General features: G+C 40.6%; 1 protein-coding gene across 1 annotated transcript; it reads left to right on the top strand.

The window, feature by feature from the left end:
- Positions 1-1,806: 1,806 nt before the first annotated feature.
- On the top strand, positions 1,807-13,602 carry ctsd (cathepsin D). The gene is made up of 9 exons (XM_028434437.1): positions 1,807-2,001; positions 4,429-4,585; positions 5,851-5,974; positions 6,048-6,166; positions 8,869-9,068; positions 9,150-9,272; positions 11,051-11,195; positions 12,293-12,391; positions 13,165-13,602. Exons 1-9 carry the CDS (start codon positions 1,940-1,942, stop codon positions 13,324-13,326), a joined length of 1,191 nt encoding a protein of 396 aa, XP_028290238.1. The 5' UTR covers positions 1,807-1,939; the 3' UTR covers positions 13,327-13,602.
- The last annotated feature ends 382 nt before the right edge of the window (positions 13,603-13,984 follow it).

Here is a 13,984-nt window from a genome sequence, read left to right as displayed (position 1 = left end):
CCCATCCCATCTCCCCTGCTTAAAACCTGCGTTCCCACTCTCATCACCCGCATCATTAACACTTCTCTTAGCTCTGGTTATGTCCCTTCTCCGCTCAAATTCGCCACCATCACACCCCTCCTGAAAAAACCTGGTCTCGACCCTGACAACTTGGTCAATCTAAGACCCATCTCCAATCTCCCGCTACTGTTAAAAATCCTGGAATGCTCGGTCATCACCCATCTCAAACAACACTTTCACAACTCTCAGCTCTTCAAAACATAGATTCCGCTCCCACCACAGCACAGAAACGGCCCTTGTGCTTCCCCGTGCGTTCCTAGGCAGGCAGTTAACCAGTGTAATGACCACGCTGGCTGTTTCTTTAATGCATTTTATTCTTTACAAGAGCAGCATGACTTGTGTGTGTGTGTGAGTGGTGAAACTGCAACACAACCACATAACTATTATTTTAAAATGATATAAATCAATGTCTAATGAAAAGAAGGCACAGGGCTCAGTTGTACAAGCTAACATGCTGATGCTAACATTAGCATATGGCACTAACAAGATAGAACGCCAAACCTAGATTCATCTCCCTCAAAACATGAAGAAAGTGTCTGGAGGTACGTTAAATGTATCTATAGCCTCCGGGACTATAGATACATTTCCGGAGCATTTCTACATAAACGCAAAGTGGTCTAAGACGCTGCACTCACCAACAACGTGATTTCAAATCCCGCTTTTGACAAAAAAAACAACAATTTTGACATATTTAACACGGCAAATTCCACCTTTAAAAATACATATCCGACCAAAATAAACATTCTAGGGTTAGGGATAGAGTTAGGGTTAGGATTACGGTTAGAGTTAGGGGGGTAGCTAAGAATAAATATGAGCTTTAAGTGACGTGGCGCACCTATCACGTGACCTAACCTGGCCAACAAAGGGCGCTGCGTATTCATAGAGTGGCAGTCTATGGATACGTTTAATGTCCCCGTAGCCACGGCCAAACATGAAATACAACAACATGCAAGGCACAGACAAAGTGTAGACATGTTACCTAAATTATTCTAATCAACTTGATGGTTCACCTCCTTACACCCATCATCTGAACTAAGCACTGAACTTTGAGGGACAGAGCCTTTGCTGCTGCCGCCCCCGCCCTCTGGAACTCACTCCCTCAATCCATCAAGAATACAGACTCAATACAGAACTCTAAAACATTCCTTAAACCCTACCTTTTTAAACTTTCTTTTACTTTCATTGTTATCTTTTTTTTTCTTTCTGTATTCTATAAAGCGACTTTGAGTTCCCAAAAAAACGCTATCCGAAATTGATGTTCATTATTATTATTATTAGTACTTTTGGAGATATTTTGTATGTTTTTGTTGTCCTTTTGTATATTTCTCTGTCCCTCCAGGGTTTTTGAAGATATTGTGTGTATTATGTGTATTTTTCTGTCGTTTGTGGTTTTTGGAGTAATTTGAATGTAGTTTTGTTGTACTTTGTGAATTGTATGTTATTTTTTGTGTTTTTGTTGTCCTTTCGTGTAATTTTCTGTCTTTTTGTGTGTTTTTGGAGATATTGTATTTTTATTTTTCATTTTTTGTCTTTTTATGTCTTTTTCTGTCATTTTCTCTTTATATTACATATTTTATATATAATATAATATAATATCATTGTGTTTGGTTGTAATTTAATGTGTTTTTTTTGTTTGTTTTTTTAAGTTTGTTTTTGAGTTCATCTTTGTGTGTTTGGTCATTTTTTCTTTTATGTTGTCTTTAAATTGCATATTTAATACAATATAATATCGTCCGTTTAAACTCCGGAAGTGACGACACGTGTCATGAGACAGAGGAGCACGTGACGGGTGTTAGTCAGCTGATAAATTCCGTTTTTTCTCAGCGTTAAGGGAAGAAAGTGTTTTATTTGCTGAGTTAGTGTGGGTTCCTCTGAAAACATGAAGTTTCCTCTGCTGTTCGTTCTGACTTCTTTGTTCCTGAGCGGAGACGCTTTGATTCGGTAAGTTACACCCGGAAATCCTGTAATAACACCGGATAAACAGGTTTCGCTGCTAACGGCTACATAACTAACGCAACATTATAGTTTACCGACCTGTGAGGGCATAACGTGATGAGACGTCCGACACATATCTGTATGAAAATGACATTTACACAAACCTAAATAAAAATGTTCATAACATTTTTATTTTTTCACAAAGGTAGGAATGAATGAGTTTCAAGTTTCTTATTTTATGTAAGAAACAAGTGTGCATTACATATGAAAAAATACATCAGATTTTTTCTTTTACATTTTTTTTCATCACCTTGATTTCTAACTCCATTTAGAAAATGCGTGTGTTTTTTTAATATAATTTAAGAATGAAAAAAATTTCCAGAATAAAAATTGAGTCTCAAAATTAACTATTGAGTGAATAATGTAATCTGATCTTACTGCATATGATGAACTGCTGATCACATCAATAACTTTTCCTGTTTTGCGTCAGACGGAGGAGAAAATATTGTATCTCCAAAAAAATCTGAAAAACAGACGAAAGTAAAGAAACAGTTCAAAGACCTTCGGCTACAAAATGTTTAAATAAGAAGTCACAACAAATGAAATGAAATAAACACAGACTTAATGGTGTCCTGTTTGATTTTAAATCCAATGTGACTAATTAAAGTGAAAAAACACATCCTCAGTGAAGAACCCAGTGTCATGGGATATCTAGGGTCCCAGATCTTCAGACACCCTCACCTGGGCGACCCAACCGGGGGTGAACAAGCGGCATGTTACACCATGGATCCCCCCTCTTGATCCACAACCACCTGGAAGCCTTCTCAGCAGCTTGGCTGATGTTTTTGATGGCTTTCCTTTCCGGCACCCCTCTGATGCCAAGGAGCCGGAGGGCTCGGTGTAGGGACTGCCCTGGAAATCCCCTGCAGCCCACCTCAATGGGCTCACAGCGGGCCCTCCACCCATTCTCCCTGCAGGACTCAACCAGCTCAGCGTACTTCACCTTCTTCCGCTCGTGAGCCTCCTTGATTCTCTTTTCCCAGGGGACTGTGAGTTCAAAGAGCACCACTTGCCTGGAGAATTTAGATGATAAAACTATGTCTGGCCTAAGTGCAGATGTGGCGATATGCTCTGGAAACTTCAGCTGTCTCCCAAGATCCACTGGCAGCTGCCAGTCACGAGCCGAGGCGAGCAAGCCCGCAGAGGTCGTCTGCTGTGTCTGAGGTCTCTCCCCTCTCCTGACAAAGGTGATGTACTTTGTTACTGGGAGCTGGTGTTTTCTCTGCTGTATGCCAGTCCTTATGGTGTCTGCTACTGCCTTCAACACCTGGTCGTGGCGCCACTTGTACCTCCCCTCTTCCAGGGCTTTGGGGCAGAAGTTTAAGACGTGTTCTAGAGATCCACACCCTAGACACAGCGGGCATGATGGAGAAGTGTACAGGTTGCTTGTGCTAGGGAGAACGTTGTGCACTGACTGGATCAGGAAGTTGTGTCTTGATGGTTCTGACTTCCAGGTTTTAGCCCAGTTGATCTTTGGAGCAGCTGCGAGGTTCCACTTTCTCCATGCTCTTTGCTGATGCATCGCCACAGTTTTGCTATACAGTTCATCCTCTAGTGTCTCTTATGAATGACTTTCCTCTCCAGTCTCTGCTAATACAGCTTCAGCTGATACACTTCCATTTTTTAAAATCAGTTGGGTAAACCTATTGCTAAATACCACAAAATGACATTGATTCGATGAGACATTCAGTATACCCACAGCATCAAAACGGCATAAACTCACATGCGGTTATCAGTCTAATTTTATGCGGGCCCCAAAGTAAATGTACAACATGACAGAAAAATACAGACAACAAGAGCAAGAATACATTAAAAAATACAAATAATTACAACATTGCAGGAAATTACAGTAAAAGACAAGATAAAAATACAGACAAGGACAAGTTAAACATTTTATTATTCTATTTTTATAGTGCATTGTTGGTGTTAAATATCTTCATATTTTTAATTGATTTACTCTTTGAAGCATTAATATTAATTCATACAATTGCAGTGTTTAAATTTTAGTGGTTAGTAACATTCAGAGCCATGAATGCAATGGGACTAAGAATTTCTTTCGATGTTTTGTTTTTGCGGCCATTCATTTATATTTGGGTGCATCTCTAATGTATACCCAATAGTTCAGATCACATGGACTCAGGCTTGGTAATGTTGGGAAATACAGAAATGTGAGAATTGTTCTCAGTTTGCTCATTTAAAACAAAACCCTGAACCAAAACCGACAGGAAAAGGTTCATTATCGCACCTAAGAACTCAGTTAAACTGTGGGTTTGATATGTTGCATACACAGAGAAGAGAGAAGTAAGAGGGTGTGGAAGGTAAAGTGCAAATACCCAATCCCTGTTCTTACCAACCTCCCCCTCCCCTTCCCAGAATCCCCCTGAGGAAGTTCCGTTCCATCAGACGTGAGCTGACCGACTCAGGCCGTGGCGTTGAGGAGCTTCTGGCCTCCAAGAACTCCATCAAGTACAACTTTGGTTTCCCCACCTCAGGCCAGCCCACCCCAGAAACCTTGAAGAACTACCTGGATGTGAGTATGGCTGTCCCTGAACGCACCGTGAGACACAAAGCAACACAAAGAAGGTGGTGTTGTGTACGTTTGCCCTCCCTCACCAGTAAATCCCGTCCCCACATGCAGCCTGTTTCCTGTCAGTGATTAAAAGAGGAACGTCTGACTCTCCTGTAAAGCCTCCTGATCCTCCTCAGCTGACCAACTCTTTGTTTATTTAAGTAATAATCTATATTCTTTGTCTCAGTCCTTCAACCAGGGCAGACATCATGTAACACAAATATTTAACCCACATTTTATCATTTCAATAAATCTTTAATAGACTAGATAACACTAGTTTTCTTTGATAAGACTGAAGTGAAAGGCTTTAAAAAAGAAACAAGATGGTAAAGATTAGGAAAAATGTTACAAATTTAATGGACTTTATTTGCAAAATCAGACAATCTAAATCATTTGGGGGGGGGGGTGCAAAGTTCTTACTTTTTAAGATAAAATAAAACAGATTCAAGATGTTAAAGCTGATAACAAGTGTCGACCTCATAGATCAATAAATCCCTTGCTTGAAAAACAAAACATGTAAAAGGTTTAAATCACCCTTCTATTTTTGATGTCTCCACTGTAAACACTTTCTTATTCACATGGTTGGAAACGTTAACGCATTGCATTGTGGGATGCGGAGTCCTGAGGACGGATGCATAGAAGTGTTTTTACTTCATTTTTACTGTGATTTATAACACATTTTTTTGCTGAAAGTTGTGTCAAAACAATGGTGAATGTAAATTTTGGGAATTCACTGGAATACTGGGAACAAACAAGAACAAAAATAAAATCAAGCCAATCAGTGTCCTCCTTGTCTGCAGAAGAAACACGAGAAATCATAGAAAGAATGAAGCAATGCACCAAACTTTTCAGTCAATACGAGTGTTTACAGTGGAGAGAATTTTCATGAAACTTTAAGTAGAATGGTGTGTGCAATGAGTTCCTATGTCAGTGTTTTTCAACCTTGGAGTTGCCTGAAATTTTTTTCGTCTGTTTTTTAATGTCATCATTGTGTTCTGTTAAAGCTTTTTAAAGTGCAGTGTCTGATTTATGACTCTGTAACTGTAACCATTTGTTCTATTTATACTGTAACTATTGCTGTCTCACAGGACGGCCTGTCCACCTATTTCTCTGCACATTGTGACCCTGTTAATCAGCCCAGCTGCACATTTCTCATCAGATTACTGTAATCTGAGAACAGTCGTCACCTCCACACTTACAGGTTCTCTATATTATTTTTCTCCCAGGCTCAGTATTATGGTGAGATCGGTCTGGGCACGCCCCCTCAGCTCTTCACCGTGGTGTTTGACACGGGTTCATCCAACCTGTGGGTTCCATCCATCCACTGCTCACTGCTGGACATCGCCTGCTGTGAGTACACAGACAAAACCAGACATCCCGTCTGTGAACCTGATGCCATTTTGTTTTCTACTTCCTGTTTCAGTGGTTCACCACAAATACAACTCAGCCAAATCCAGCACGTACGTGAAGAATGGCACGGCATTCGCCATCCAGTATGGGAGTGGCAGTCTGTCCGGATACCTGAGCCAGGACACCTGCACGGTAAAGCCAGCGGCATTTTCTGATTTATTTATTTAAAAAACATTTTGTGTCACGTGACCTTTGAATTGTAGTCGGCTCAACCTCTTATTAATGCAAACACAAGCATTACTGTATTCATTTCTCCTTTTATTAGTAACTAAGCCTTGTGATCATTCCTGCACAACACAGCGGTTCCTCACTTTGTCACTGATGGAAGTTTAAAAGATATTTAATAGTTGAGCCACAGCAGAAGTAGTGTGGTTTACTTTTTATTGTCTCAGAAGATTATTTTTTCATTAGACAAATTAAATGTCATGATTCACACTGATGCCTGTGAAGGAGTAAAAATGTGTTTAATGTATTACCAACAAAATATGTTCACCTTTTTATTTAAAAACAAAAAACACATTAAAAGGACTTTTTGAGGCTATTTTATACTTTGGGGCAGTGTGATGCAGGCGCTGGCCCGCATCACACTGCATTGGCATTAGCATTATCTGGCATTAGCAATAACTGAGCAATACATAGCATCAACATTAACATTAACCTAGCAATATCCTAGCAATAGCATTAACCTTTAAATAACATTAACATGACAATAGCATTAGCCCAGCATTAACATTGACCTAGCTATAACATTAATCTAGCATTACCTGCTCTATTTATATTCTAGTTTCCAATGTTGTCAGTGTTTTTAACAGTTAGCAAACCCTTGGGGGTACCCGCACCCCGCTTTGGGAACCCAGGATTTACAGTTTCTGAACAATGGCAGGGTGTAAAGTTAATGGTTGCTATAACAACAAGAGAAAAAACCCACAGAAACACTTGTTTAGCATCTCTGAGCCGAATAACGACACTAAGTCAGAGTTATCCAGAGGTTTGCTCCATAATATCGGTAAGGTATACACATTTAAAATGTTTACGTTTGGACCAAATTCTGTGGTATGTTCCACTGCTTTAAACTGAGCTGCTATGACAGGGATCTATGGGCTACGCTAATGGGCTAAGCTAATGGGCGCCTCGCAAAAGTTACGTCCCAACTGAATTTCTTCACAGAAAGTGGAGGAAGGGAACAGGGGAGAGACTCAAGGTGGTAAATGTAAAGTGTGGGGAAGAGTTAAATATTTTAAAGTGAGATGTGAAGTTGTAGTTGTGTATATTGTGTTGTGTAATCAAGCCAGTCTGGTGTGTGAAGCTTAGGTATAATGGTGTTGGCTGTGGACAGAGGGAAGGAGTGAGTGGTAATACCTAAAGTTGGTATTTAGGATCAACGTGTCTGAAGTTAAGCCCAGTACCAGTTTTATCCCACATTCCAAGACATGCCAGTGCATCATAGACCAGTGTATGTGCAAGAACCGCTACTGTAAACCCAGGCGCCGCCCCGGGCCTGGGTTTACAGGGCCAGCAGAGAGAGCGGGGGGGGCCAAGGAACCCCAGGCCACCCCCCCATGGCCAAGCAGCCCCTCAGACGCCCCCAAAATCCCAAGCCGAGAAGCAGTCGCCGCCCCCTACATAAACACCCTATAAAGCCCCAAGGAGCCGAGGACCCAGCATGTGCAGACAAAGTAAAAAAGCGAACGTGTGTCATTCTGACCAAAATGGTCTCTCTCCATAGTTTATGCAAGAAGGTATAAAATAGTTCTAAAAAAACGTTTATATATAAAACGGTGCACATATTTTGTTTTAGTAATACATTAAATCTCTTTTTTGTTATACACATTTACACTAAATATATCCTTTAAGAACAAGTGGCTAATGAGACTTAGTACAAGTGCTGTCAAAACATTACAATTTGAAATCTCGTGATTTTTCTGAGTTAATCCTGTTAATTTTTATTTAGTTTTTTGATGAAACTGTGTTGTCGTGGTAACCTGACTGGAACATATAAACAACTGTGTTTTATCAAAGGCATTGTGCCAAACAACAAGTTAAATATTTGTTCAAAGTTTCCTTCCTTTCACAAGGAAGTAGATATCTATTGACACCAACGCTATGAATTGACCTTTGATTAACCTTGAAGAGGATTAAATTCCTCTTCAAATTTGTCTGCACACAGATTTATTTAAATCTGGTCCTAAAGCATCAGGTTGTAGTCCCCTCTCTGAATCTAAAGAAGTGTCATTTACTAGGGATGTGTCGCCCTCTGCTGGTTTGGTTACCTTTAGTGCAGGGATGAGCAACTCTATCACAGCTTGATCTACAGCATGATCAACGCTTGTGTCAGTGTTTAGAATAATGACCAATCAGAGCATTAATGCAAGGGAAAAAGGGTGTCTTTGTTTGTGATTTTTATCTTTTTTTCAGTTTTTAGTCATTTTGTTGTTTTTTTGTCATTTTGTGTGTGTGTGTGTGTGTGTGTGTGTGTTCTTAGTGTAATTTTCTGCATTTTTGTTTTCGATTTGTGCTTTTTTTGGGGTCACTTTCTGTAATTTTCTTGTTTTCTGTATTTTCCTGTCATTTTGTTAACAGTTGTGTCTCTTTGGCGCTATTCTGTAATGTGTTTTTGTTTTGTGTTTTTGTTGTCATTTTATGTATTTTTGGAATTTGCTGTGTGTTTTTGTGTACTTAGTGTATTATGTTTGGGCTGCATATTCCTTCCAACTTTTTGGATTACATAAAATTTGACTCAGGGCCACATGTGGCCCCCGGACCGCCAGTTGCCTATGTCAGCTTTAGCGTGTTAACCAATGTCGGCTCATGCGTGGGCATTCTCTCTGCTGCAGATCGGAGACATGGCGGTGCAGAATCAGCTTTTTGGTGAAGCCATCAAACAGCCCGGTGTCGTCTTCGTCGCGGCCAAGTTTGACGGCATCCTCGGCATGGCGTACCCCTGTATCTCTGTGGACGGGGTCACCCCAGTGTTCGACAACATCATGAGCCAGAAGAAAGTGGAGAAGAACATCTTCTCTTTCTACCTGAACAGGTGAGAAACTCCTGCTGATCCATCGTAAACATCGATCCTCGGCTTTGATTCTGTTTGACTTTCTGCGTCACCTCTGATCAGGAACCCCGACACGGAGCCTGGTGGTGAGCTGCTGCTGGGAGGGACCGACCCCAAATACTACAGCGGAGACTTCCACTACTCCAACGTCACCCGCAAGGCGTACTGGCAGATCCACGTGGACGGGTGAGGGAGGGTGGGTGGGATCTAGGGCTGTAATCAACCAAGGAAATGGTTGGTCGACCAAGACTATGGCACACGTAGTGATTAGTCAACCAAAAAAAAAAAAAAGTAGAATGAATGATCAGGTCCAGAGGAGGACGAGGAGAATTAAAACGAGAGACAAATATTTAGGTTTGGCGTTTTATGGTGTTGATTTGTTTTTAAATACAGACCATTTATGATATGAACCTTATTCAAGCTTTGACCAGAACCCGACAAAGTAAAAGTGAAACCTACAGTTCTGACACACATTATGTATTTATATCAGAGTCTGACCTGAAACCCACTATTAAAACCTATTTTTCCCTCATATAAATGACATATTTACGTTTGTTTTAGTGGTAAACCTGTTTTTATTAATAAACTGTTAATGTCAACATCAGATCAGCGCACGGGGAACAAACGCACGTCAAACACAGGTGTGCAGTGTGTGCCGCGGCACTAGAGACAGCAGTGGATCTATTTACATAATCCACGTATCAAATATAAGGATAATCCATGTTCTTGTGCAGAAAAAGAATTGATTTAACAGTGGATGCTTGTGCTTCAAGCCTGTCTTCATTTGTTCCCTCTCTGATCTGATCTGATCTGATCTGATCTGATCTGATGACTGTGCACTGCATTGACCGCTAAAGCGCTTAAACACTTAATTTTATTTAATTTCTTTGCAGCACAGACTCACAGCTGTTGCTGGACATAGAATAATGTTTAGGCATTAAATACTGTACATTATATTAATATTTATTCCTTATCACCTATATAAGTGCATTGAAGGTTTTTTTTTTTTTTTTTACGGTATTGAAACTGATCCTATTGCTCATGACAGCATCGACCGATTAGTCGACTAAACAACCAAAGTTGGCAGCCCTAGTGGGATCTACACATTATTTTGTTTCCTTTTAAAAATGGGACTACTTCACTTGAAATCATGTGTTTGATGATGTCACACGGCCCCACTGCCTGTAAACATCCTATTGTTTTCTATTGGAGTGAAACATTCAGCCTGATTTATACATCATTTATCAGCTTTTTCAGTCAAAATAACAAGTTGTGCTGCTTTTGGTTGTTTTAAATAATCAGGAAAAGTGAAGTTAGTGAGTAAATCACAGACTGTTGAAGAGACAAACCCTGAGAATAGAAGTCCTTTTGGGTGGGAGTCCATCAACAGTCCATGATTACTTGCTAACTTCAGCCACCAGAGGGTGTCAGCACATTGTTTAAGGGAGAGTAAAGGTCCCTTAGGAGAGCTCTTCTTCTCTGCTTCATTGTCTACTACCAAACCACAGAGTTGGAACTGTCGCCCCCTGCGGTCACAGATTATTTTCTGGGTCACAACTGTTTTTATCCTCTTTCTGTGAACAAAAGGTTTACATTGACATCTTTAACTTTTCCTAATTATTTAGAGCAACCAAAAAATCTGTTAAATTATCTATAAATCAGGTTGATTGTTTCACTCCAATAGAAAACAATGGGATTTTTATAGGCAGTGGGGCCGTGTGACATCATCAATCACATGATTTCAAGAACACAGACTCTAAAACTGTAAAGTAGTCCTATTTTTAATAATGTGTTTTGTTTGACATAAATCTACTAAGTATGTTTCAAAGGTTTTAGGCCACATTTATAAAAACAGTGGATGATCCCTTTAAAGAAGGAACGTGTGTGTGTTGTGATTGTAACTGTGTGTGTGTCGTGTTGTGACTGTAACTGTGTGTGTCGTGTTGTGATTGTGTGTGCGTTAGGATGGCGGTGGGCAGTCAGCTCTCTCTGTGTAAAGGAGGCTGTGAGGCCATCGTGGACTCTGGCACGTCTATGATCACAGGACCTTCTGCTGAGGTGAAAAGTCTGCAAAAAGCCATCGGAGCGTTGCCGCTCATCCAGGGAGAGGTGAGAACACACCGAGGTCCCAAAGAATTAGGATTAACCAGGGAACATAGAGGGATTTATGGATATTTCCTAAATTGGTTAAAATGTATGCAAATAAGGGGATTAAAATGGGCACAGTATGTGCTTCAATTATAGGGGGGTTTGTGACTGTTTAGTGCTGCTTGTTTAGACATTACAGTCTCTGGTTCAGCCACACACTGGTCTGAGTGGAGGGAAATTGTGTTGGAGTGAATTACATCAGAAGTCATACATCTATTGAATATTAGCTTTTCTCTTTTTCTGTGCCTAAAATAAGAGGTTTGCTTAAATCAAAATTAAATACTAGTAATTTCCGGACCACAAAGCAGTGCGCACGTATGCATTTACGGTGGGAAGTGTATTAAAAAGTACAATAAGTTTTAAAATGTAAGATATCTTATCCAGTTTTTAATAGTAGGAAGTGATAGACGGCATAAAGTTGTCAAATCACTAAGTTACATTTGTTCAGGAGCGATCGCACACAAGACTCTGAGGCTGACGGGGAACACACACACACACACACACACACCACTGCAACAGCCTGGATAAAGTAAAAATCTGCCATTTTGTCAAAGAAGGAAACAATAAACAGCATGAAGTTGGTCTAATCATTAGGTGTATCAGGAGTGATCACGTCCGTATTCTGACTCAGTCCAGCCCGCCTATCTGCCCATTCTGATTGGCCGAGTTATCTAAAGGACACCCTCATCAGCCAATAGGGTGCAGCCTATGTCACGATGCAGCCTTTACCTGAATTTTGTTTTTGAATAATTGCTAAATTATTGCAATGCTGCCAATACAGCAGTGCGTTTATTAGCCTGGAATATATGGGAGTAGATTTTGTGAAATAATTTGAGTTAAATGGCAGGATTTTGGAAAAATGAAGTTTAGAAAAAGGCTGCCATCATGTGAAATAATCATGGGAAAACTGTGAGCCCTGCAAATATTGTAGAGGTTCAATAAATGTGTGTGTTTGGAGGGACTGACATGTGCAGTTAGAAATGTACACAATGATTTATGGGTTTTATGTCATTTTTTATTTCTCCTGCCAAGTTGACTGACGGCTGCTTGTGTTTCAGTACATGGTGAACTGTGATAAAGTCCCAACGCTGCCCGTCATCACCTTCAATGTGGGCGGACAAACGTACAGTCTGACTGGAGAGCAGTACGTCCTGAAGGTGGGTCACCAGCAGGGGGCCAAAGACCCTCATACCCTCCGTTAGACCTCATATGTTAAGCTTTTATTTAGACCCAAATTTAGATATACTGTAGGTTTTTCATCATTTATGCTTTGCGTTCACACGGTAACGACAATCTGAAAGTCGAATACGATAACTTCTGAAAACGGGAAGGTCTGTGAACGCCACCCGCTGGGGCACCCAGTGAAAACGGCATGTGCGCATACTCCGCAAACGATGACGCCATAGCCCCACATACGTGACCCCCCACAACAACAGTAACCATGGCAACAAAGTAGAAGTGCTACCTTGCTGTTGGCCCATAAGCAAAACTCGTCTTGTTTTTTGTCTCCATCTCTTTCCTCTTCTTTTGTTTTTTCGTTCTGTGCACATCCTCAGTGTCGTCGTCTTCCTTTTTTTATGCTTTGTTTTTGTTTCCATGTGTTTCTGTGGCAGTGTTACTGAGCCACATACAGGCCTGCTATTTTTACTACCACGTTTTCCACCTTTTCCTGTGGACGCGCACATAATTAACCGTTTTAGGGGAAGGCGTTTTCATTTTGTCCCCGTGTTGACAACTGTTTTTACAGGAAATGTACTTTGATCTCCTGACGTCTTTCAGCAGTCTAATTGCTGGAATTATTACACGATCAGCAGGAGAAGACGAGTGGCAGTTGACAGTCAAAACATGTCAGGAAATCTAAGTAAATTGTTGTAATGACTGTTAGACGTGTTTTCCTGATGTTCCCTCTCTCTCTCTGTGGAACCTCCAGGTGTCTCAGGCTGGTAAAACCATCTGTCTGAGTGGGTTCATGGGTCTGGACATTCCCGCTCCGGCTGGGCCTCTGTGGATCCTGGGAGACGTGTTCATCGGCCAGTACTACACGGTGTTCGACCGCGAGAACAACCGTGTGGGCTTCGCCAAAGCAAAATGAACAAAACAAACAAGCTGCACTCGCTTCCTGTTGCTTTGCGATCAAAGAGGTTTAGAACCATGAATGCACTGATGAAGCCTTTTACCAGTCAATAAGTGTGTGTGAGGAGCGTGAGAATGTGGGTACGGTCACTGTGGGACATCAGAGTGATTCTTTTTCCTTTTTGTGAATCAGGGATTTGTTTTAGTGAGTTGTTTTAATCAGCGTTTTAGCGCCGTTTGCTCTTTGCTACTGACTGATCAGTTATTGAATTCAATAAAATGTTTTAGACTTTGACCAGTGGTTCTCTAACTTTTTTGGCTCAAGTCCCCCCTTTGTCCAGCTGCTACATTTTGTTTCGAAAACTATTTAAAAACAACTCCAGATCATAATGATGGAATGAACAAGTGATGACACATTTAAATCTCATTTTGTAAATAAGTGGAAAGAAACAGTATTTAATGCTGTGTTTCCTAAGCTTTTTGGATTTTTTTTTATTTATTTTTTTGCTCTGCATTTTAGTTGAACTAGATTTACAAAGTCAATAGAAATACAGTTGTTTAAGATTGTTTTAGGTTGAAAAAAAATGTGTATTTTTGGGTGACCCCTTTAAACTCCAAGTGGCCCCACATGGGGTCCCAGCCCCTAGATTTAAAAACTTTAGTGGCTCATTAAATGT

The sequence above is a fragment of the Gouania willdenowi genome, chromosome 3, assembly GCF_900634775.1.
Source record: "Gouania willdenowi chromosome 3, fGouWil2.1, whole genome shotgun sequence".
NCBI classification, from domain to species: Eukaryota; Metazoa; Chordata; class Actinopteri; order Blenniiformes; family Gobiesocidae; genus Gouania; species Gouania willdenowi.
Note: the sequence above shows the minus strand (reverse complement) of the source record. Positions and strands in the feature narration are given on the sequence as shown.

What these genes read in the sequence shown, in the direction of transcription:
- ctsd (XM_028434437.1), top strand. Translation starts at nt 1,940, where the DNA reads ATGAAGTTTCCTCTGCTGTTCGTTCTGACTTCTTTGTTCCTGAGCGGA. An exon ending in AGCGGAGACGCTTTGATTCG is followed by an intron (nt 2,002 to 4,428) that starts GTAAGTTACACC and finishes TCCCCTTCCCAG; the next exon opens with AATCCCCCTGAGGAAGTTCC. An exon ending in TGCCGCTCATCCAGGGAGAG is followed by an intron (nt 11,196 to 12,292) that starts GTGAGAACACAC and finishes CTTGTGTTTCAG; the next exon opens with TACATGGTGAACTGTGATAA.